We start from the raw sequence: 24,831 nt of genomic DNA, 5'->3' as shown, positions 1-24,831 counted from the left end.
CGTGCCCCCCAACCAGTCAGCGCAAGTCTTGTGCCTACACTTGATAAACCAGTGCTGTGATATTATTTATCGTCTTAGAAACATCTTAGCGAGAGGCACTTCAACAATTATCATAACGTTAAAAAATAAATAAATGATATACTGTTGAGGTAGGAGGCCTGTTGTTCCTGGGCTATTTACAGGGTTCCTACAAGTTTCAACAAGTCGAATTTAAGACCTTTTTAGACCTTAAGACCATGGAGTGCAAGGCTTATAGAACATACTAGTATACGACAGCTGGAGCCGGCAAGAAATATGATTAATTAGAAATTATTTTTTTTGTTTATTTTTATTTTACTACTCTATCTTTTCAGTTTGTAAAGCTTCTTTGAGTGTCTAGAAAAGCACTATATACGTCTAATGTATTATTATTATTATTATTATTATTATGACGGAGACGGCCGCCTCAAAATTCTCTATGCAGGAAAATCCCTGCATGGCTTGTAAACAAGCTTACGTTTTAGGACGTGTTCAAAAGCAAGGACTGTGTTCATAACCATGTGTATGTGTTTTCAGCATGTTGTGATGTGCTAAAAATGCAGTTAGATGTTCATAGCGATGTTCTTTCTTAGCTGCTAGCTAGCTACCAACGCAATGGTAGCAAACACCTCTGTTTTGATTCAGAGTGATTGTCTCCGGCATTTGGTTTGAGGTGTACCAACATTCAAATAAGAATATCTTCTTCAACTATTTGCAATGTATGACATCATTTGAAAGCTTAGAATCTGTACTTTCATAATCTGGAAACAACTGAAAAGTGACCCTGCCCTACTTGGGGACTTTTTCATTAGCAAATGAACTCCTCACACACAGTAGATGACAGGTATGATTTTGTCCCTTTTCCCTTTTGACCATACTACTCTGTGTTCTCAAATGTATCAAACTGTGCATTAAGTTCTAGCAATCTGAGGTAATTGCCATTACTTGATGAGCCCAAAAGTGAATCATCGCCCCTGAATGCTAGGCCTCTCTCACTTAAGAATTTGATTACAGCCACAATGCGCCTCAAGACCTTCCAATATTTCTCCTCAACATCCCTCTGCCGCCTGAACGAAGCATCCACTGTGCCCACATTCCGTGATCTGGGCAGTAAAGGCAGCATGCTGTGTCTATGGTTTGCACTCTTCTTGTGGTCCGAAATTCGCTCAGGATGTTTCCAGTCAGAGAACCCAGACGTAAAAGCATTATGTTGTGAGAATAGCAGTTTACAGGCAAAGCAGTATACCATACATATCTGCTGATGGTGAGTAAATAAAGCACTACGTTGTTGTTTGGGAGACAACAATAAAATAAGTCATTGGTAAGTGACCACGTTTTACCTCCAATACTGTGTATAATAATGTCCCGCACAGATGCTGGGTATTTGGACGCTCTATTCTGGAAGGCTGCAGGACCCTGAGAAATAGCCACTTCCCTGACGTGCTCCGTGATGGCTCCCTATAATTCAGGATCTGTTCAGATGGTAAATTCCACTAGGGATGGGACAGAATAATCGATTAGTCGAATAATCGTTCCCAAGGGTCAAAGTCGATTTTTAACATTAGGACTGTTAAAAAAAGAAATCCTTTCAAATAAACGCAAATTAACGGACATACCTAATGTCGGTTCTGTAGCACTATTTGTTGTTGTTTTTGCATTAATCACGCACTGAAAAACAATATACACAATACACAAGCATAATATTAATGTAGTTCAGTAATTATTATTACTTATTATTACTATTGAGTAGGGGTGCAACGGTTCAGTTGGTCCACGGTTTGGTATGAACCTCGGTTTTTGGGTCACGGTTTCGGTAGGCTACGTTTTTTTTTTTTTTTTAACTGTTACTTTACTTTATTTTGCTTATACTTATGGAACTTTAACATTTAGACACATTCCAGAATATGACTGGCATATTGTATAATATAAATATATATAAACAAAAAACACTTGTAAAATTGAAATAAATAAACACTTTCAAATGTTTGACTTGTACTGAAACTACAGATTGTACGCTTTCAAATGATGTGTCATACATTGAAATCAGAAAAAAGATGACGAAGTTACTCATTTGAATGTTGTTAGACCTCAGGCACATATTGGGTTAAACTGGCTGTAATCAAACCGGAAACAAACGCTGCTAACAGCTAGCGGCTCACAAAGCACATCGCTACAAAGGTCTAAATTGTATTTTAATAACATCACAACATGCTGATAGAACATCAACATGTTAAAAACACATAACTACACATAATTAGATGATCACAGTCCTTGCTTTTGAACACGTCTTAAAATGAAAACAATAACAATGAATCCATTCCACAAAGTATACATATAGCTGTTTCACGCGAGTGGTTTACGGTTTCACCAGCTGCAGTCACAAAAAAAGTGCCTCTTAGGCTTGACGACTAGTATATACAGTAGGAGAGGAAGAACTGAAAGTAAAAATGCACTTTAGCCATGACAGCTGTACCAGCTGAAGCCCTTTTCCCCATTATGCGCATATACGACAAGCGTGAAGCATTTCTGCGACACACGTTTCTGTTCACTGTTTTTGTTCCCTCATCGCTGTATTCAATACCAAAACCAGAATTAATGACCCCACAACACAGATTTGTAGCAATCCAGGGCTTCCTCAAAATGTTGCCATGTTCTCAACTCCGCTCGCCATGAACAAACATTTGAACAAGAAGCGACCTCTGACTTTGAATGAAACGCAGCATAAACCGAAAACCGCCATGGTTCACTAGTGTATTGAAGCGTGGAAGGCGAACCGAACTGTTCAATATAAAACCGAGAACCGTTGCATCCCTACTATTGAGTGTGGAACGGGACAAGAGTCTGAGGTCATTCAACTGCACGTGTCATTCAGCCAGTGTACACCTCGTTCCAAATTATATTTTTCTCAGATTTTCCTAAATAGTCGATGCAAATGACAATCAGTATAATTTTCAAGTCATCAACCGTTAGAGTATAATTCAAATTTTATTGAACAAACCTCCCAATGATAACAGTATTTTTTTTTTTAATAAAAAACTCAAAATGCACTGTTCCAAATTATTATGCACAACAGAGTTTCAAAACATTTTATAGGTTGTAAAGAACTAAAAATGGTAATTTGATGAATTTAGGGTTAGGAGGTCATATTAGGAGGTCATATTTACTGAAATCAAAAGCTATTTCAAACAAAAACATCTTAACAGGTCAAGTTACATGTTAACATAGGACCCCTTCTTTGATATCACCTTAACAATTCTTGCATCCATTGAACTTGTGAGTTTTTGGACAGTTTCTGCTTGAATTTCTTTGCAGGATGCCAGAATAGCCTCCCAGAGCTGCTGTTTTGATGTGAACTGCCTCCCACCCTCATATATATTTTGCTTGAGGATGCTCCAAAGGTTCTCAATAGGGTTGAGGTCAGGGGAAGATCAGTCAGAATGCTGCAAAGAATACCTCTGTGTCATTGGCTGCTATAGGCATAAAAGGAGAGAAACTCATGGTGTGGCCCCCATCTTCCCCTGACCTCAACCCTATTGAGAACCTTTGGTTCTAGTTGTCTAGTTGTTTAGCTGTTTAGCTCACCAAGTATAATTCTCCTCCTTCAATCCAATGCTTCCATCCTTTGTTCTTCTTCTCTCCCCTCTGGACACAGACCAGCTTGTCATTGTCCCACTTAACAGTTGACTGTGTAACATACGTATGTACTGGTTCTATTATTGTTGAATTTGTGAATGAGTAGTAGTGGTGGGGGTAGTGGTGGTCTAGTGGATAGTGAGTTGGACTTGGGATCGGAAGGTTGTGAGTTCAAATCCCGCCTGAAGCCACACCACTACTAGTGTGCCCTTGGGTAAGGCACTTAGCCCTCAGTTACTCCAGGGGGAATGTCCCTGTAATTCGTAATTGTAAGTCGCTTTGGATAAAAGCGTCTGCTAAATGGCAAAATTTAAAATTAAAATTAATATGTTACTCCCTAACTATTATTATATACCTGATTGTAACCTGTACAGTTCTTTTGCAAACGTTATTCCCCTGATGAATTCCCCCCTATGAATTTTCAAAGTGTTGTGTATATATATCAGTGGCGGGCGGTGCATTTCACACCTAGGCCTTCAGTGATGTCCGACACATTCCTACCTGAATTATTCTACCTCTTAATACCATCGTTATGACGCCATGGCTCTAGAAACTAGACAGAAACACAGTATAACCGGGCGTTGCATCACCTTAACATAGTCAGACAAGTACAACAGAGTTATATTAATATTTCCGAAGCATTTTTAATCAATAAATCCGCATTTACAATGAAGAGTGTTAAACTAACATCTTTAAGATCGCTACATTACCCACGTCTGTCGTCTCGTCCACCATAATAGCGACAAAGGGTGCCTTTTTAATCTCCATTTTGATCTCTTCTCCCATCACATCAGCAATAGCAAAAATCAGGTCGTTTTGTATTTTGCCTGACGTCCCAGTAAACACTTTGTTTGTGGACAGGTGGTAATGTAAATCTGGGTTGTTTTCAGCCAGAAAAGTAAGAAGCTCAACGTAGTTTCCTCTGTTCGTGTCCCCTAAATGAAAGTTATTGTTTACCCAAAAACAGGACACAATCGATCAGTATTATCGATCAGTCAACGAAAGCTTTCGTTGTGGAGCTCCGTTTCTCTGCGCACTTTCAAAAGTTTCACATCTACCGGCATAGTTACGCATCTCAATAGTGAATATCAATAGTGCGTATCAATAGTGCGTATCCAATCAAAAGACGTGCTGGGTGCTGACATCATTGAGCCTTACAGCAGGCGCCGTTGTTGCTTTTGCTCGCATCTACGTAGGTTTACTAGGTACGCCACAGGTTTTCTCGTTCCAACGTTAAGTTACAGGTCGAATTCGCGGCACCGTTTAATGTGCAGGCGGGCAGATTTTGGAGCCCCCTAGCAACACATTTTGATTGGATAAAAGCTCTAACATAAAGGCCAGCCCTCCAAATCTCAATCGGAGACTGGAAGCAGCGCAACCAAGAGGAAAGCTATGAAATGAAGAGAATAGACTATGGGGAATCATTAATACATATTTGTGGAAAAAATATATTAAAATAAAATGTATATTCTGATGATGTTTAGGCCAGCAGAGAAGGCCTTGCTGGCCCTGACGGCACACCACTGATATATATATAAAGTTTATTCCGTTTTCTGAATCAGTGTGGACTCGTGGTGTGTTTGTTCATCGTCTGACATTGGCACGTTTTATTACAATATCAACTACTAAGTTACATATGACTGTACTTATCATAACTGTACATGTCCTACTCTAATGGATCTTGAACGAAACGCGCATTTTTTAAAATTAAGTTGAATTGCTGTGCATTGTTTTAGGATGCTTAGTCCAGGGCTCAAGTTGCGTTTGCAACTTTATGAGAAATTATCTGCTGATCAGACCTCCGTTTCTTTCTTTATATAAACGGGTTATTTTGATAAACCGGATACATTTTGTGAATATATATGGTTACTTTCTCGCCTGAAAACATATTAAAACTTCATAAAATGACATATTAACACTTGTAGAGGCAAATTACAGCTTTTCGCTAATCGCTGTCAAAACGGAGGTTTCAAAAACACTAGACTGACGCGTCACAGTCGCCAGCTGGTCGTGACGCGTGCGCGTGCCAGCTGGTCGTGACGCGTTAGGCCGGCAGCTTTTGGCAGCGGCAGGTTTTGGCATGACAGCGCCACCCCTCCTAAATTTCGTTGTTTGGTACCTGTACTGTAGCAATGACAATAAAGTCCATTCATTCATTCATTCATAATTTGGAACAGTGCATTTTGAGTTTTTTATTTTAAAAAAAAATACTGTTATCATTGGGAGGTTTGTTCAATAAAATTTGAATTATACTCTAACGATGACTTGATGACTTGATGACTTGAAAATTATACTGATTGTCATTTGCATCGACTATTTAGGAAAATCTGCGAAAAATATAATTTGCATAATAATTTGGAACGAGGTGTAAGTGTTTACAGTTGGGCTACTACTTATTTTTAGCTTAGCCTAGCGAGGGCTACGTTGCTAGTGTAGGAATATGCGTGTTTTGTTGGTCTCTTTGTAAAAATGGCAGTGTTTACATCTCCTGGCTCTATGGTAGATCGCATGCTGATAGTGCGTTCAGCTCGTCTTCAGCTGGAGGCTTAAGAGGGAGAAAGAGAGTGACAGTTTCAGTTGAAGCTGAAGAGATTGGAGGCAGACATGGCTATTAAGAGGCGTCAAATGTGAAGTTGCAGAAAAGTGAAATAGCGATGGGATCTAACACTGGCGGGCATTGTTCCTCAGGTTTTGATGTGAGTAAGAACATTGAATTGGTCCCTGTTTTTTCCGAGAGGCTGGACAACTATACAAAATGCGTGCACCGCTCTAATGCGAGCGCAGGGTATTAGCGGCATGCCTTTTTTTGGTTCTGCATTATTGTTATGTTAGCCTAATTTAAGTATTCAGAAGGAGAAATTCATGAGGATTAATACCAGAATACACTTAATTTTTCACTGTTAAAGATGGTATTTTTTTGCATTTAAGATATTAAGTGCTTTCTTGCCAATGATCCTTGGCTGCCTTTGTGAATGTTGGCACACATCAAAAAATCGATTATTCATTCATAGCACCCACCGATCATTCGATTATGAAAACATTTAGTTATGCGTATCCTTAAAATCCACCGGTGGCTGCCGCCGATCGTCCGGCGTACGTGTGATATTTCCATCGACCTTGTCGTCCCCGTTAACCTTGCTGTTGCCTCCACTCTCCGGCACCTGGTTCCCACCTTGGCTCACAAAAGCTGATGCATCTGCTTGAGCTGTAATCGGTTGAGCAGACAATAGTGCTAGTGCAAACATTAGCTTCTCTACTAACACAAAAGTTAGCTTCACTGCTAGTGCCTCCTGCTCCTGATGTCTCTGTTCTTGCTTCTTTCTGAACAAAAAACTTTTGCGGGTACGTTGTGAATCGTTTAGCATAACCGCTTAACTGATGCTGGCCCATATTCTTTCCAAAATACTTTTTATATAAACTTTTTTTATCAAATATATTCCACACATTGTTACAAAGTACACACCAATATGTATATATAAAAAGAACAAGAACAATGACAATGGTAACAGTAAGACTGTAAAATAAGACCTCCCCCACCACCCTCACCTCCCCATCCCCATGATTATCACAGTGTCTAGAAGTAAATACCGTATTTTCCGGACTATAAGTCACACTTTTTTTCATAGTTTGGCTGGTCCTGCGACTTATAGTCAGGTGCGACTTATATATCAATATATACAGCCCGTTCCAAATTATTATGCAAATGATATTTTTCTCAGATTTTCCTAAATAGTCGATGCAAATGACAATCAGTATAATTTTCAAGTCATCAACCGTTAGAGTATAATTCAAATTTTATTGAACAAACCTCCCAATGATAACAGTATTTTTTTTTTTAATAAAAAAGTCAAAATCCACTGTTCCAAATTATTATGCACAACAGAGTTTCAAAACATTTTATAGGTTGTAAAGAACTACAAATGGTAATTTGATGAATTTAGGGTTAGGAGGTCATATTTACTGAAATCAAAAGCTATTTCAAACAAAAACATCTTAACAGGTCAAGTTACATGTTAACATAGGACCCCTTCTTTGATATCACCTTCACAATTCTTGCATCCATTGAACTTGTGAGTTTTTGGACAGTTTCTGCTTGAATTTCTTTGCAGGATGCCAGAATAGCCTCCCAGAGCTGCTGTTTTGATGTGAACTGCCTCCCACCCTCATAGATATTTTGCTTGAGGATGCTCCAAAGGTTCTCAATAGGGTTGAGGTCAGGGGAAGATGGGGGCCACACCATGAGTTTCTCTCCTTTTATGCCTATAGCAGCCAATGACACAGAGGTATTCTTTGCAGCATGACATCGTGCATTGTCATGCATGAAGATGATTTTGCTACGGAAGGCACGGTTCTACTTTTTGTACCACGGAAGAAAGTGGTCAGTCAGAAACTCTACATACTTTGCCGAGGTCATTTTCACACCTTCAGGGACCTTAAAAGGGCCTACCAGCTCTCTCCCCATGATTCCGGCCCAAAACATGACTCCGCCACCTCCTTGCTGACGTTGCAGCCTTGTTGGGACATGGTGGCCATCCACCAACCATCCACTACTCCATCCATCTGGACCATCCAGGGTTGCACGGCACTCATCAGTAAACAAGACTGTTTGGAAATTAGTCTTCATGTATTTCTGAGCCCACTGTCATGCTGCAAAGAATACCTCTGTGTCATTGGCTGCTATAGGCATAAAAGGAGAGAAACTCATGGTGTGGCCCCCATCTTCCCTTGACCTCAACCCTATTGAGAACCTTTGGAGCATCCTCAAGCAAAATATATATGAGGGTGGGAGGCAGTTCACATCAAAACAGCAGCTCTGGGAGGCTATTCTGGCATCCTGCAAAGAAATTCAAGCAGAAACTGTCCAAAAACTCACAAGTTCAATGGATGCAAGAATTGTGAAGGTGATATCAAAGAAGGGGTCCTATGTTAACATGTAACTTGACCTGTTAAGATGTTTTTGTTTGAAATAGCTTTTGATTTCAGTAAATATGACCTCCTAATATGACCCCCTAACCCTAAATTCATCAAATTACCATTTTTAGTTCTTTACAACCTATAAAATGTTTTGAAACTCTGTTGTGCATAATAATTTGGAACAGTGGATTTTGAGTTTTTTATTAAAAAAAAAAATACTGTTATCATTGGGAGGTTTGTTCAATAACATTTTGAATTATACTGAATTAACGGTTGATGACTTGAAAATTATACTGATTGTCATTTGCATCGACTATTTAGGAAAATCTGAGAAAAATATCATTTGCATAATAATTTGGAACGGGCTGTAGAGAATTTCATACTGACTGACATGAACCAAGGAGTAAACATTACCGTCTACAGCCGACAGAGGGCGCTCTGGGCCGCTCTGGGCTTGTGACAACTATATGCTGCTCCTATACCACTGAAGAAATGAACTAAAACATTAGCTTGTTGAAGCTAAGCAAACGGTAGCTTGGTGAACTTGCTTACTGGTAACTTGCTTGTTGGACTCGCTGGCTTGTTAATTTAGCCTATTCAGCCTCCCAGGTATGTTCTTTATGCTATTGTGTTGCTGAATAACTGTTAATGTGTTACGTCAACATACCGGACTTCTATTCAACCTGTTGTTCTGTGTGCTATTGTGTAGTTGAATAAACTTGCCTTACCAGATTAAATGTCTGTTCTTGGTCTTGGATTTTGTGAAATACATTTAGAAATAAATGCGACTTATAGTCCAGTGCGACTTATATATATTTTTTCCCTCTTAATGGCGCATTTTTTGACTGATGCGACTTATACTCCGGAGCGACTTATAGTCCGGATAATACGGTACATAAAATAAAAGAAAGATAGATCTAGATCATCGTTCTCAATGGGGGCGTTTAGACAACATCGGGGGGCGCTGGAGTAAATATTTTTTAAAGGGGGGCGTTGAGGTGTTCTTGGGGGGCGTTCACGCATAAAGTATTTTTCTCATTAAAAAAAACAGCTGTCAGCAGTGTTATTACGGGTACGTTCGTAAATGCACGAACGGTCAGTTCGCTCGGACAAACCGTCTTTTCAGTCAGAGCACCCATCTCTGAGCGCTCTGAACGTGGCCGGGCTCTGTGACGCAGACACATGTAGCACAGCGCCCCAAAAAAATAAAAGTGAGTGTCATCAAGAAGATGGAGAAGCTGAAAACTCAGCTAGCAAAGGCAAAGCTTTTGATAGTTTCCAATGTGTCTGGGTAAGCTGCATTGTAGAAGAATCTTGACAGTTCATGTACAGTGCAGAAATTGCAATACTATGCTAGGCTACGATAGAAAGAACCCCGGTTCATCCCATCTGTAACGTCATGTTGACCATGGATGCACCATAGCTAATGCTAGCAAAAGCCAACTTTCAATGCCCAACTTCTATGAGTGTTTTCCTTGTAGGCTATGCTTGAGTGACATATGTTTCAGTTTGTGGGCTCATTGTAATTGTTGGCTATAAGCGAAACATTTCTTATTTTAGTTTTGATACTCAGTCCATATCCCCGCCAGTGACGTAAGCCTGTCGTGCCAAATACTCACTCCCCGCGTATACACACTACCCTCTGCGCTTATGCGTTCGCTTCGTTCGCTTCCTTTCAATACAGCTTATTTAATTTAGTTAAAATGAGTGCTAATACCATACCACCATACCAGAACATCACAGCAGGAACAACCTATCTCAAAAAAGCGATCGTATTGTAATAAACCAGTCCGGAAAGCTCTCAATAATCTTAATAAATAATCTTAATAAATAAATTAATAAAGCTTACCAATAATCGAACCTAGAGAAATCAGCTACGAATGTCCCCTCCCCTCGCAGGTTTATCACAGTATATTACATAAATGTATTACTGTTAAGTGTTGTGGATGTTATCCCTAGTGCCATTCTGAGGTTAGCATTGCGATGTGTTCGTCTTAACATTTACAAACTAAAATATACGATCGCTTTTTTGTGATATGTTGCTCCTCTTGTGATGTCCTGGAAACGAACACATAAGCACTCCGAACAGCTGTCAGCGTCTTTTGTTGCTATAGGAAACCACTACTCTGCTTGCGATTGATCAGCTGTCAGCAGTGTTATTATGGGTACGTTCATAAATGCACGAACGGTCAGTTCGCTCGGGCAAAACCGTGTTTTCAGTCAGAGCACCCATCTCTGAGCGCTCCCAGAGCGCAGAGCTCTGAACTTTGGAATGTTTTGATATGAGAAATTCGAATTAAGTGGTCAGTTTATGAAAATAATACCATAGAATACTAAATAAAATATTTAAATAATAGCCCCCTAGCATTTGCCGCCATATTGTGACACCACCCCCCCGCCCAAAGTCCAATCAAAAATGAATAAATATTAGCATCATAAAACAGCATTTTGGCAAAATGCAACACCAGCACACTTAAAAAACTTGTGTTAGTTGTAATGTACAGTTGTGTAGACTACTGTTTGTTCTGCACCGGACATGTGTGAAATTGCTGCTGTTCCGTAGCAGTCTGTTTGTATTCTCTGCTCTTGTCTGAGTTTGTTTAACACTCAGAAACAGCATTTTTATTCACATTCACATGGCTTTTCTGCTCTCTGGTAGACTGATGATAATGATATTCCAACTGCCCAGTTAAATCAACATTAATATTCAGGGAAGAAAATAAGCCTACGTTTTTTTGATGGGGGGGCGGTAAGAGACCTGGATAATGGACAGGGTGGTGCTGGCCCAAAAAAGGTTGAACCACTGATCTAGATTTTTTTTATTTTTAATTACGCTATTTCCAGGTGTTGTTTTCTATATTAAGGGCGGAGCAGGAATGCATAACCTATTACCGTACATAAAATATGTTATATTGTTTGGGTGTTATGAAAGTATGTCAAAAAGGGTCCCCAGGTCTTTCTGCTCCTCTCAGAGCCACTGACTGAGAAGTGCAGCATCTCTAGATTAAGGCAGGACATTGTCTCAGAGCCACTGAGTGAGAAGCGCAGCAGAATTGCATGCCTGGCCAAGAGTGAGGCAATGGCTACCATAGAGTGCTCTGCAGATGTCAGATGAGGATCATCTTCACCAGTAATGCCAAACAGAGCTACAAAGGGATCCGGATCTAGATTCTGCTTTAAGATGTTGGATAGAATATAAAAGACCTACCTCCTGAAATTGTATAGGCGAGGGCATAGCCAGTACATGTGATCAAGGGTAGCATGTATGGAGGTTTAGATTAAGATTTTTTTTTTAAGTTGTTGTTTTTTGTTTGCAAATTCCTGCCTGCTACACACCCCCCCTGCCTGCTACACACCCCCCCTGCCTTCCCTCTACTCACCCAATTCCTCCTTCGTTACTTGCTCTGACGCAGGACACAATGATGCAGTCCATCTCTCTTCCCTGAAACCCATCCACAGTGTCCACCTCGACCCTGGAACACAAAGCAGGACAGGAGGAATGTCATTAAGAGACAATTCTAACTTTCTTATATTTTCAGAGCTCAAAAGCAGTCCAATGTCAAGATAGGTCCATATCCCTGCATTGAGTCCTGCTTGAATTAAAATAGTGTGTGTGTGTTGTTGGAATTTGAAGTTGAAGTTGAAAACAGTACACAATGCAGAGACATAATATCAGATGCTAGGGACCTGTAGCTAGGGACCTGTAGCCCTCCCAAGGCCAAATTCCATCGCAAGTCTATATATTTCAGTGGGAGATGAGACTAGCAGAGAGAGAGCGGGAACATGCTAGCCCGAAACATAATTTCTTTGTAACATGGAATAAAGTATATTCTCCAAAAGACGTCGACCTTCCCATCTACTTATTTCATCTCATTGCAAACCTAAAAACGACTGTGTTGCTGCAGAAGAAATTACACAACTATCTAACTATGTGTGTGTGTGTGTGTGTGTGTGTTGTTAACTCACAGCAGTTGTTGGTAGTTCTCTCTGTTCATCTCTCTGAGGATCCTGTCCTTCTGGGCGTTGTAGGGGGTGATGACCCCCACCCGCACCCTCACACCCTTCAGCTTCGGCACCGGTACCCTCTCAGCTATCAGCTTCAGCAGAAACACCACCAGCTTCACTTCCTTCTCGTTACTGAACGAACTATAAAATCAACAATCAGTCCAATTGTATTCATATCATTATCAATTTCCATTGATGCATTTGTCAGTAGTTGGCCTCTAAGTACAGGGGGGATCTGGATTAGAATTCCACATAGTGTCCTAGCACAGCAAACCTAATACAGTAGGTGAACTCATAGGACTATCACAGGGAGCCATCTTACTGTCGTTCTTTGACCTCGCATCCGTCCCTCACATCAAACAGTCTGTAGGGCTGGAAGGGCCAGCTGGGGATGCACCTCTTCTCTGCAGTCTCACTGTAGACGAACAACCACACCATAACATCAACACTCAACTGCACAACGCTATGTATAGTGGGGGAAATAAGTACTCAATATTCAAATCAACAACGTTTTTGTTCAACATATTTCCATTGCAGCTATTTCCCACGAAATTTAGACCAGACATTGGTATTAACTAGGGATGGGAGAGAATAATAGATTATTTAAATAATTGTTTCCGTGGGTCAAGGTCGATTTTTTACATTAGGACCGTTAACATTATAACGAATTAACGGACAGAACTAATGTCGGTTCTGTAGCACTATTTGTTGTTGTTTTTGCATTAACCATTAACCACAGAAAAACAATATACACAATACACAAGCATAATATTAATATAGTTCAGTAATTATTATTACTATAGTGTGGAACGGAGTCTGACGTCATTCAACTGCGCGCATCATTCAACTTTATGTATTATGTTTACAGTTGGGCTACTTGTTTTTAGCCTAGCCTTGCCTTGTGAGGGCTACCTTGCTAGTGTTTTTAGCCTAGCCTAGCCTTGTGAGGGCTATGTTGCTAGTGTAGGAATATGCGTGTTTTGTTGGTCTCTTTGTAAAAATAGCAGTGTTTACATCTCCTGGCTCTATGGTAGATCGCATGCTGAAGGTGCGAAAAGAGAAAGAGAGTGAGAGTATCAGTTGAAGCTGAAGAGATTGGAGGCAGATATGGCTATTAAAGAGGCGTCAAAACGTTAAGTTGCAGAAAGGTGAATGGGATCTAACACTGGCCGGCAGTGTTCCTCAGATTTCGATGTGAGTAAAAACATTTAATTGGTCCCTGTTTTCCGAGAGTCTGAGGCTGGACAGCTATAGTACAAAATGGGTGCATCGCTCTAATGCAAGCATCGGTACTAGCGGCACTTTAAATAAATGTGGAATAATACTATTGTGCAATATGACAACCCTAGTCGTCTGTCTGTACAGTATAGTACAGTGGATAGTGTACATAGCCTTTATTTATGTAAACCAGCTCCTTCCCTTCTTGTGATTTTTTTTTCTAAAAGTGTTTTTTCCCCCTTTCCTAACACCAGGGGAGCCACCCCTCCTAAATGTCGTTGTTTGGTACCTGTACTGTAGCAATGACAATAAAGTCCATTCATCATGCATTTCTTTTCTGCAATATTGTTATGTTAGCCTAATTTAAGTATTCAGAGGGTTTAGAGAATGAATGGCATACATAGAGACAGAGTACACGGTTCCAGTTAGAAAAACTATCACCTCGCGTCTCAAAGATACATGGTGAATGCGCCGAGCCCATTCGCAATGCTTTAGCCAAAACAGGCCCAAGTAGCTATTTACCACGGATGAATTAAATTCCATTTAATCTTTATAATTTTTTGGGGTGTATTTGGCCGTTTTGATTTCAGGTAGGCTATAGCTAGACCACTGGTAAACATTGCATTTGGAAATGGCTGGACAGCTATACATGCGCGCACTGCTCTAATGCGTGCGCACATTTGTGAATGTCGGCACACATAGAATAATCGATTATTCGTTCATAGCACCAACCGATTATTCGAATATGAAAAAAAATTGTTATGCACATTCCTAGTATTAACTCAATAAAACTACACTGCTTAAGAAATTGCAGCAGCCTAATCCATAACAAAAAGCTATGTGCAATTAAGTGGAATGACACAAGAAAGTATTGCACACAGTAAGAAAAAGCACTTAACCAGCTTATGCCACTAATGAGTTCTCCTACCTGTGCTAATTAGAATCAACTGGGTGGGTAAGTACTTCCACTCTTTGATAAAGGGTTTCCCACCTCTGAATGCAAGTAAACAAATCATTTGTCACCAAGCTTTCCTGCATGAAACATCTCATGATGGGTAGAGGCAAAGAGGTCTCCCAAGACCTTCACAACAACATTGACAGGATTCTTCAACTCCTAAATATTCCTATAAGCACTATTGGGGCCATTATCCGCAAGTGGAAGGAACATCACTCGACCATCAACTGGCCACGCACAGGAGCTCCTTGCAATATTTCTGACCGGGCAGTTATAAAGTTAGTCAGAAGAGTAGCCCAAGAGCCAAGGCCCACTCGGCCAGAGCTCCAGAAAGACCTGGAAGCAGAGGGTACAGTTGTCACAAAGGAAATAATAGGCAATGCACTCCACTGTCACAGTCTCCATTTCTGATAATTTACATTACATTTATATTTTTGCAGACGCCTTTATCCAAAGCGGCTTACAACATATATATTTGTCTAAGTAAGTGAATCATCTATTCATCAGTCTTCACAAGAAGAAGTAATCTATGCTCGGGCCAGAGGCCATTGGCAGTAAAAAATACAGAATGGTAAAAATATGCTTTCTTTTTACACTTCCAGTAGAGAAACTCTCCGCGGGGGGGGTAGAGGGGACGGAGAGGTTTCAGGAGGGACAGTTAAGGTGTAGCCTGAAGAGATGGAAGACTTCAGTCTACAGCAGAAGATAGGGAGTGACACTGCAGTCCTGACAGCAGTGGGAAGCTCGTTCTACCAGCGGTGCCAGGCCGGTGAAAAGTTGTGACCGGGTAGCGTGACTGCTGCATCCCTGTAGAGGCGGTGGTGCCAGGCGGCCAGCAGAGGTGGAAGAGTGGAGTGAATGAGCAGGTGTTCGGGGGCTGACCGTTGCTTGCATGTAGGAGGGGGCAGTTCCCTTTGCTGCCCGGTAGGCGAGCACCAGGGTTTTGAATCTGATGCAACCTGCTACTGGGAGCCAGTGAAGGGTGCATGGGAGTATTTGTAGAGGTTGAACACTAGATTTGAGCTTGAGGTGGTGTGATGACATCCAAGCAGAAATGTCAGCAAGACATGCACTCACGTGTTACCACCTGTGAGTCAGATGGGGGGAAAGACATGGAGAGTTCAGTGTCGTCTGTAGTTGTAGACAACAGACGGGTCAAGAGTTGGTTTCTTAAGAAGAGGCTTGACTCTGGCCGTCGTAAAAGACAACCGGGACAGATCCTGCGGATAGAGAAGAGTTGATTATGGTTGTAATGAAAGGAAGGAGGTCTTTGGAAATGGATTGGAAAAGGGGGGAGGGGATAGGATTGAGAGGGCAAGTGGATGGCACTTCGATGTGATCAGTTTTAGAATATCATCAGGGGAGTGGGGGGAAAGAGCTATTAAGCCAGAGACTGAGTGTAATGCAGTGGATTTGGGAGGGGTGGTAGCAGAGTTAGCAAGAGGTGGAGAGAAGGAACTGCTAATGTAATCATCCTTCTTTTCAAAGTATGCGAGAGGGTCAGTCGCAGAGAAGGAGGAGAGAGGAGGGGGGGGTTGGTTGAGGAGTGTGGAAAATGTGGAGAACCATTTCCTTGGGTTAGAGGCAGAGGATTGGATTTTGGAATGGTAGTAGGAAGCTTTAGTAGCTGATGCAGAGAAGGTGTAGTTGAGGAGAGAGCGATACGGATTTAGGTCATTAGAGAGGTCATCAACAGTTTTTCACCATTTCCTCTCAGCTGCCCGGAGTCCTATTCTACAAGCTTGCAGGGTTTCAGAGAGCCAAGGAGGGCATGGAGAGGATCGTGCTAGCCTCAATGTCAATAGACAGAGTCGAAAGATGCGGAAAGTGGACAGGAAGGTGGAGGATGCTGAATCAGTGGATAGAAGGGAGAAGACAGAGGGTAGGGAGGATAAGACAGAGAAAGAGAGAGCGGTTGGGGAGAGGGTACGTAGGTTGCGACGAGGAGATACAGTGTGGGTAGCGACTGACAGGGAGGGAGTGGATTTGAGGGGAAGGGAGAAGGATACTAAATGATGATCAGAAACTGGAAGAGGGGTAACAGTAAGGATGGAGGTATGGGAGGATCTGGTGAAGACAAGGTCGAGCTGATTGCCTGCCTTATGAGTCTGAAGAGAGTGGGACAGGGTAAGATCGAAGGAGAGGAGGAGGTCAAGTAGTCCAGATGAAGGAAGCTTCTCTGACTGGATGTTGAAGTAACCCAGTAATGTGAGGTGTGTGCCATCGTCAGGGAAGGAGCTGAGAAGGACATCCATCTCTTCTAGGAAGTGACCGAGCTGACCTGGGGGCCGATAGATGACAACAATGTGAAATTTGACAGGGGAGGAGACAGAAACAGCTTGGAATCGGAAGGTGGATATGGATAGGTGTGACAGTGGAAGGCCATTATGTGACCATATAGGCAAGATGAGGAGTCCTGTGCCTCCCCCTTGACCAGAGTCTAGGGGAAAGAGAAAACGAGTAGGCATCAGAGAGGGCTGCCGGAGTAGCTGTGTTCCGGTGTGATTCATGTCTCTGTGAGGGCAAGAAAGTGGAGGCACATGAACGTGGCATAAGCTGAGCTAGCCTCTGCTTTCTGAACTGCTGACTGGCAGTTCCAAAGTCCCTCAACTCCCCCGACAATGAGGTTGTGGTTATTTGAGCATGGTGGATAGAGTGGAAGGTTTGCGATGGGAGGAGTAGTGCTTTTGTGTCCTCCTGAGGGACAAAATAACAGGAATGGGGAGAAAGCACATATTAGTCGGTAGACAGATAGAGTGTGTGTGGGCAATACGAGATGTAGGTGGCGCAAATGCACTCAGAGTAGTCCAAAAATATTCAAATCAATTAAAGATACTTAGTATTTGGCTTTCCTCTCAGGCCTTCCTTGATGGACTCCCACAGAGTAACCTCGGAAGGCTACATTACTGAAGAAAAGCCATGTGGAAGTTTAAAGTTTGCAACAGAACATTTGGAGAAGCGTCTAGATTACTGGGAGAATGTAGTCTGGTCAGACTTTTCTGCAACAAAGATGATGAGGATGTTCCAGGATGTTCCAGCAGAACAATGATCCAAAACATACTGTAAAGGAGACTCAACTGGTTCAAGAAGAAGGAAAAAAGGTGTTGGACTGGCCTAGTCAATAGCCAAACTGAAATCCAATAGAACATTTGTGGAAGTAACTGAAGATCAAGATTAACCAGTGGGCCCCCCGGAGTCTTCATCTGTGTTGAAGAATGGGCCAAAATCCCACCTGATCACTGTGAGAATAGTTTTGTTCGCACACGAAGTGTCTTGAAGCTGAAGAAACAAAGGCTTCTCCACCAAGTATTAAATCATTTTCAGTTAGCGTGTACAATACTTATTTTCCTATGGTTCCCAAATCTATCTCAGCTCCACCCCACCCCATCCTCTCCGCTCCCCCCCCAGTCCCTTATCAACTGCCTGCGAGACTGCTCTTCGTGGACTTCAGCTCCGCCTTCAACACCATCCTTCCAGACAGGCTAGTGACCAAACTACTAGACCTGGGTCTATCACACTCTATATGTGCGTGGATCAAGGACTTCCTGACCGACCGCCCCCAGAGGGTGCGGGTGGGCCCCCACACCTCCACAGCCCTCAGCCTCAGCCCTGGGTCACCCCAGGGCTGCGTGCTAAGCCCCATCCTCTACAACATCTACACCCACGACTTCACCCCCGTCCACCCCAGCAACTACATCGTAAAGTTTGCAGACGACACCACCGTGGTGGGATGTATCTCGGGGGGGGACGAGGCGGCGTACAGGGATGAGGTAGAGCAACTGAGCAAGCTGTGCAAGGTTAACAACCTGCTGCTAAACAAGTCAAAGACCCAGGAATTCATCGTAGACTTCAGGAGGAAAAAGTCAGAGATCTAGCCCCTGCTCATCGACGGAGAGAGCGTGGAGAGAGTCTCAACCCTCCGATTCCTGGGACACAACATGCGGGATGACCTGGCCTGGAAGGACAACACTAAAGGCACCATCAAGAGGGCACAACAGCGGCTATACACCCTGAGATGCCTCAGGAAACAACACAACAAGCAGGAGATACTAGTGGCCTTCTACCACGGCGCAGTGGAGAGCATCCTCACCTTCGGCATCTCCAACTGGTTCCACAGCTGCACAACAGCGGAGAGAAACGAGCTACAGAGAGTCGTGAGAACAGCACAGAAGATCACCGGCGCCCCCCTCCCCTCTCTGGAGGAGCTGTACAAAACACGTTGTCTCAGGAGGGCCTCCAAGATCTCCAAGGACCCGACCCACCCTGGGCACGAACACTTTGTCAAGCTGCCCTCGAACATTATTGGACGTAACAATGACAGGACCTTCAGTTCTCTGTTATGATTGGAGGAGGTATCCGTCCATTACGAAATCGCATATTGTGACTCACAGCGTCTCCGGTTGCTAAGCATCAGGGCAGAGGCAGGCTATATGGAGGCAGGTAGGTTAATGGCGGAGAGCCTACAAGGCAATGTGCATTGACCACAGACCACATATCGCATTGGAACTCAGTGTTTCCCCTAGGTTTGCTGCCTTGGGGGGGTGGCATGGACCGTGGCATGGTTACCCCCCCCCCCCCCCCCCCCCCAGGGGTGAAAGTGGTTTGAGTTTCTTACAGGAACTATAGGCTGCTACCCCAACCTTCATGGTTTCATATTGTTCTCCTCCCGCCACCAGCTTCATGCATCCCTGAACACACACATCGTGGTGTTGGTGTTGAAATTAGAAACACTTGACAATAATAATAATATAATGTTTAGCGTTGCTGAAACCCTCATCCACGCATTCGTTACCTCCCGTCTGGATTATTGCAATGGAGTCCTGTTCGGGGTTCCCAACAAAGCCCTGGACAGGCTCCAGTATGTGCAGAACTCAGCTGCCAGGGTCCTCACCCACACCAAGCCCTGGCATCACATCACCCCCACTCTCATTCACCTCCACTGGCTCCCGGTCAAGTCCTGCATCACATACAAAATCCTCCTCCTCACCTACAAATCCCTCCACGCCTTTGCCCTCCAGTACCTATCTGACCTCCTCTCCCAACATACCCCTCCCCTGAACCTGCGGTCCGCAGACATGGGCCTGCTGTCCACCCCGCGCACCACGGACCTTTGGGGACGGAGCCTTCGGCGTGGCTGCACCTACCCTCTGGAACTCACTCCCCATAGTGATCCGCAACGTCCCCACCCTGGACTCTTCAAATCAGCCCTTTAAAACCCATCTGTTCACCAAGGCCTTTGGCCCCTAGTCACTGTTTCTGTTTTGCTTTGTTTGTTTTCTGTTTTGTCTGTCTGACCATTCCCTTTAGAATTGTAAAGCGTCCTTGGGTTTTATGAAAGGCGCTATAGAAATCAAAGTTATTATAGTTATTATAATTATTATTATTATTATTATTATTATTATTATTATTATTATTATGGTTTGGAGTGTTACAATTTCTTTAACTGTGTAGTTTATTGAGTTAATACCAATGTCTGGTCTAAATTTCATGTGAATAGCTGCAATCGAAATATCTTGTTGACGTGTTACTTATTTTCCCAACTGTATATCCTAAACATGGAGAAAACATTGCATGTACATTAACATGACACCTCAGTCTAGTTCAGAAATGAAAATGAAGAAGATGTGAACATACACGTCGGTTTTGAGAGCGTTGTTGTAGATGTACTTGGAGGGGAATTCACAGATGTCGGGGTGCATGCGGTACTGCAAACTGAGGAAGACGACTGGACTGGCCAGGTTTCCGTCCTTACAGGTGTGGTGTAGGTTCTTACACAGCCGAGCCATCAGGGACTGGCCATAATTGAGCTCCTTCGCTTTCTGAGAATACACAAGGTGAACAACATGGATGAAGTTAACACATAATGACAGCAATACACAAAAACAAACAAAGTTGCTGACCAGTGATGATGCTATTTAAGTTAGAGGGGGTAAAAAGAGAGAAAATATATAGGAAATCATGTCTTAGGCTGGGTTGCCCCAACATGGATTACATTTATCCTGTTTTATTTTTATTATTATTTAGCACACAGTAAACAAACTATTCATACACACAATAACCATAATACATCAGAGAGAGTAGGTGCAAGGAAGACAAGAAACCCAGATGGGCTTATGGAGCGTCTCCCTTGATCAAAGAACGTGATTAAAGTTAATTAATAAATCAAAGAAAAATATTAAAATGACAGAACAAACTAAAGAGATCAATAAAGAAATGCTGTAAAGTAAAGAGAATACATTTGTAAATAAAATAATAAGAAAAAAAGTAATACCTAAGGATTCTTAATAGGACTAGATGTTAAAATCCCTAAATAATTAGCACAACAATTGACTGAGTGGAGTTGGAGATGTCCTCTTGGGTGGAGTGGAATTTGGCAATGATCACGTGGTGCCACCAGTACGACACATCTTCAGTTGTGGTCCCCGACCTCATTGGGTGTTTCGGCCATTTATCACAAGACACCCTCTGCCGAGGTTGGCCCACCACAGGCTGATCAGGCCTGGGTGTGTGTCGCACGGTGGCACCACGTGGTCATTTGGGAGCCCATGTTGGGTCCCTACGTTTCAGCCACAGCCAGTGACTGCTTCGTTCTGCTGCAGTGGACAGTTCTTTAATTGCCTTCCGTTGGGCCTGTCCTCTGATCCCTACTGCCCTCAGGAGCCTTGTGGTGGAGCTGGCTACAAAGCCTCTGCAGCCCACCTCCACTGGCCACACCTTCACGTTCCAGCCCCGCCCCTCTGCTTCGACTGCTAAGTTGGCATACCGCAGCCTCTTCCGTTCGAATGCCTCATCGATGGCCTCCTCCCATGGGACCGTCAGTTCTACGATGAAGACACGCCGGCAGGACTTGGACCAGAGGACTAGGTCTGGGCGCAGGTTGGACGCTGCAATTTCGGGTGGGAAGGTGAGCCTCTGGCTGAGGTCTACCCGCATTTCCCAATCCCGGGCTGCGTTCAGTGGGCCTGAGTCTGGAGGTGATGGCTTGGTCCGCTGTTTCTCCCCTTCCCGGATGAAGATTGTTTTCCGTGGAAAGGTAGTCTGGGCATTTAGAGGCATGGCGTTGGTGGTTACCCTCTTGTGCTCAAGTTCGGCAGCCAAGCACTTTAGCACTTGGTTGTGGCGCCAGGTGTATCTTCCTTGAGTTAGACTGGTCTTGCAACCCACCAAGATGTGTTTGAGGCTTGCTGGGGCTGCACACTGGAGACAGGCTGGGTCCTCTCCATACCAGAGATGTAGGTTGGTAGGAGAGGGCAGGACATCATATGTGGCTCTGATGATGAAACTTAGCCTATTAGACTCCATGCTCCACAGCTCGTTCCATGTGATTTTCCTCCTCTCCACGCTCTCCCACTTCATCCAGCGGCCTTGCTGGGCTTGGGAGACTGCCTTGGCGCACCTGGCTGCTTCCTCCTGGTGGCGCACCTCCTCAACCACCATCTTCCGCCGTTCGGTTGGAGTAGCCTTTTGCCATGTGGGTGTTGTTGTTTCCAAACCAAGGCCCCCTCTGCCATGTTGGACATGCCCCACTATATCCCGGTGTCTGAGGGCGGTCTTTGCCACCGCAACTGCTGCAGATGGCTTCCATTTCCTCCCCGTTGCTAGGATCGGAGCAGCACCTCTGACGAATGGATCCCGGGATTCTGTGAGAGTCATTTCCAGCCTTGATTTGGCACATTTGTACTCCTCCACCAGGCTTGAGATTGGTAGGGAGAGGGCTCCGTTGCCATACAGGCCTATGCTGCTAAGGCCTCTCGGCAGTCCAAGCCACTTCCTCACTTGTGCATTCACCAGTCTCTCCAGCCGGTTGGCATGGGATAGTGTGACCTCGTAGATGGAAATTGGCCACATGAGACGGGGCAGCAGCCCAAACTGAAAGCACCACAGCTTCAGCTTCCCAGGGAGAGCAGTGTTGTTGATCTGCTTGAGGCCACTGATTGTATCCTGCCTGAGTTGTTCCACCTGCTTCGAGTCTTTGAGTTCTGCGCTATACCAGCGGCCAAGGCTTTTGATAGGCTTCTCCAGAACTGTTGGTATTGGCTCGTTGTTGACGTGGAACCTCTCATTGGCGAGCTTGCCTTTGACAATGGAGATACTGCGGGACTTGCTGGGTTTAATCTCCATTCGTGCCCATTTGATGTTTCCCTGGAGTTTATCCAGCAGGCGTTTGGTGCATGCGTTTGTTGTTGTTATTGTCGTCATGTCATCCATGTACGCCCTGATTGGAGGAAGACGCAGCCCGCTCTTCAACCATTCCCCTCCAACGACCCATCGGGATGCTCGAATAATGAGCTCCATTGCCATGGTAAACGCCAGTGGAGAGATGGTGCAGCCCGCCATTATGCCTATCTCGAGGTGCTGCCATGCAGTTGTACTGGCTTGTGCTGTAACACAAAACTGGAGGTCCTGGAAGTAGGCTTTGACCAGCCTTGTGATGCCCTCTGGGACTTGGAAGAAGTTGAACGCTGTCCACAAAATCTCATGAGGCACTGACCCGAAGGCATTGGCAAGATCTAAGAAAACCACATGCAGGTCTTTTTTCTCCTTCTTGGCCGTTTGTACCTGGTGCCAGATAACATTTGTGTGTTCCAGGCATCCTGAGAATCCACTTATCCCTGCCTTCTGCACTGAGGTGTCGACAAAGTTGTTCTTCTGCAAGAATACTGAGAGCCTCTGGGCCACAACACTGAAGAAAATATTTCCTTCCACATTCAGTAGACTGATCTGGCGGAACTGGTCGATGGTTGAGGAATTCTTCTCTTTGGGGATCAGGATCCCTCCTGCCCTTCGCCATGCCTTTGGTATGATTCCCTTTTCCCATGCCACTTTCATTAGCTTCCAGAGGTATTTCAAGACGCCTGGACTGTTCTTATATAGCCTGTATGGAACGCCGTTGGGCCCAGGGGCTGAGGCTGTTCTTGCCCGTTTTACTGTGCTCTCAACTTCGCTCCATGTAGGGGGCCTTGTTTCCATCTGGTGCTCAGGTGGTTGGATTGGTGGCATGTCATCCGGAATGCTGGCTGGCACATGCCTCTGGTTGTCGGAGTAGGTCTTCCTCAGGTGCTCCTCTAGTTCCCTTATGGGTACTTTGAGGGTACCCGTTTTCTCCTTGACAAAGAGGTCTTTGACGAACTTGTAGGGATCTCTGTAGAAGGCAGTCCTCGTTCGCTCTTTCTTCTTGTGTTGCTTTCTCAAGCATTCTGCTCTTCGCAGTGTTGCAAGACGCTGCTTGATGTCGGCCTGTAGTGCCTCAAGTCCTTTCCTTTCCACTTCTGTGGCCTTCTTCCACTGTTTTCTCAGGCACCTTCTTTCTTTCACAAGTCTTTCAATCTCTTGTTGTCTCCTGGACTTGAGATGGGCTGATGGTTCCTTCTGTGTCCCATGGTTCTTACTTTTCACCCCAAATCTCTCTGCTCCATAGCTGTAAATGATCTCTCCAATCTTGTCCAGCTTTCTTTCCACGCCCCCTTTCAGACCTTCTAGAAGATGGACAAGGTCTGTGTCAGTGTTTTCCCACTCCTTTTTCTGGCAGGCTTTAGGCCACAAGATTTGAGGCTTCCGTCCATTCATCTTCCTCTCTACTGCTGTCTGTGGCTGGATAGGCTCTGGACTCATGTCCGTTGATGGATCTGTGCTTGGTTGAGCTTCGTCTGGGGTTCTGATACCCTGTGGACTGTGGTGAATATCCTGCCACTGGGCTTCACTCGACTGATTTGCCCTACCTCTGAGGAAGTAGTGGTCAATGCGAGGCACCTCGCTAAGCTCTCTTAGGCACTTTTTCCTGCCCTGGTGGATCTTGAGACCCTTCTCTGATGTTATCTTTTTCCAGCCACAGATGCAGCTTTGTAGCTTGTGTCCTGCCAGTGTTGTTACTCCGTCAACTACCGTGCTGATCATTTGATTCGTTGTCATTTCCGTTCCAGGGTCTGTTACCGTGTGATCCGCCGTTGAGTCATCTTCCGCCCCCGCTCTCGCAGACTCTAGAGGTGTTTTTCCTTTTGAACTTTTCGTAGCCATAGTTGGGTGGAACCAAGTCACTGTGTAGTGAAAGGCTCCTGCCAACACGGGTAGCTAACCCATGCCAGCCCCGT

General features: G+C 44.0%; 1 protein-coding gene across 1 annotated transcript in view; it reads right to left on the bottom strand.

The window, feature by feature from the left end:
* The window catches only part of LOC308156003 (putative helicase senataxin), a gene marked incomplete at its 3' end in the record, with an annotated part of 69,425 nt that overhangs the window by 3,653 nt on the left and 40,941 nt on the right, over positions 1-24,831 (bottom strand). Inside the window, exons 17-20 of the mRNA XM_080529365.1 lie at positions 20,378-20,562; positions 12,893-12,985; positions 12,532-12,711; positions 11,946-12,038 (exon numbers count right to left, since the gene is read on the bottom strand). Of these exons, the coding sequence (XP_080385491.1) occupies positions 11,946-12,038; positions 12,532-12,711; positions 12,893-12,985; positions 20,378-20,562 (551 nt within the window). The remainder of the gene's footprint in view (positions 1-11,945; positions 12,039-12,531; positions 12,712-12,892; positions 12,986-20,377; positions 20,563-24,831) is intronic.

The sequence above is a fragment of the Nansenia antarctica genome (assembly GCF_963989245.1).
Source record: "Nansenia antarctica genome assembly, chromosome: 4".
NCBI classification, from domain to species: domain Eukaryota; kingdom Metazoa; phylum Chordata; class Actinopteri; order Argentiniformes; family Microstomatidae; genus Nansenia; species Nansenia antarctica.
The sequence above is the reverse complement of the archived record's forward strand: the minus strand, read 5'-3'. Positions and strand labels throughout refer to the sequence as shown.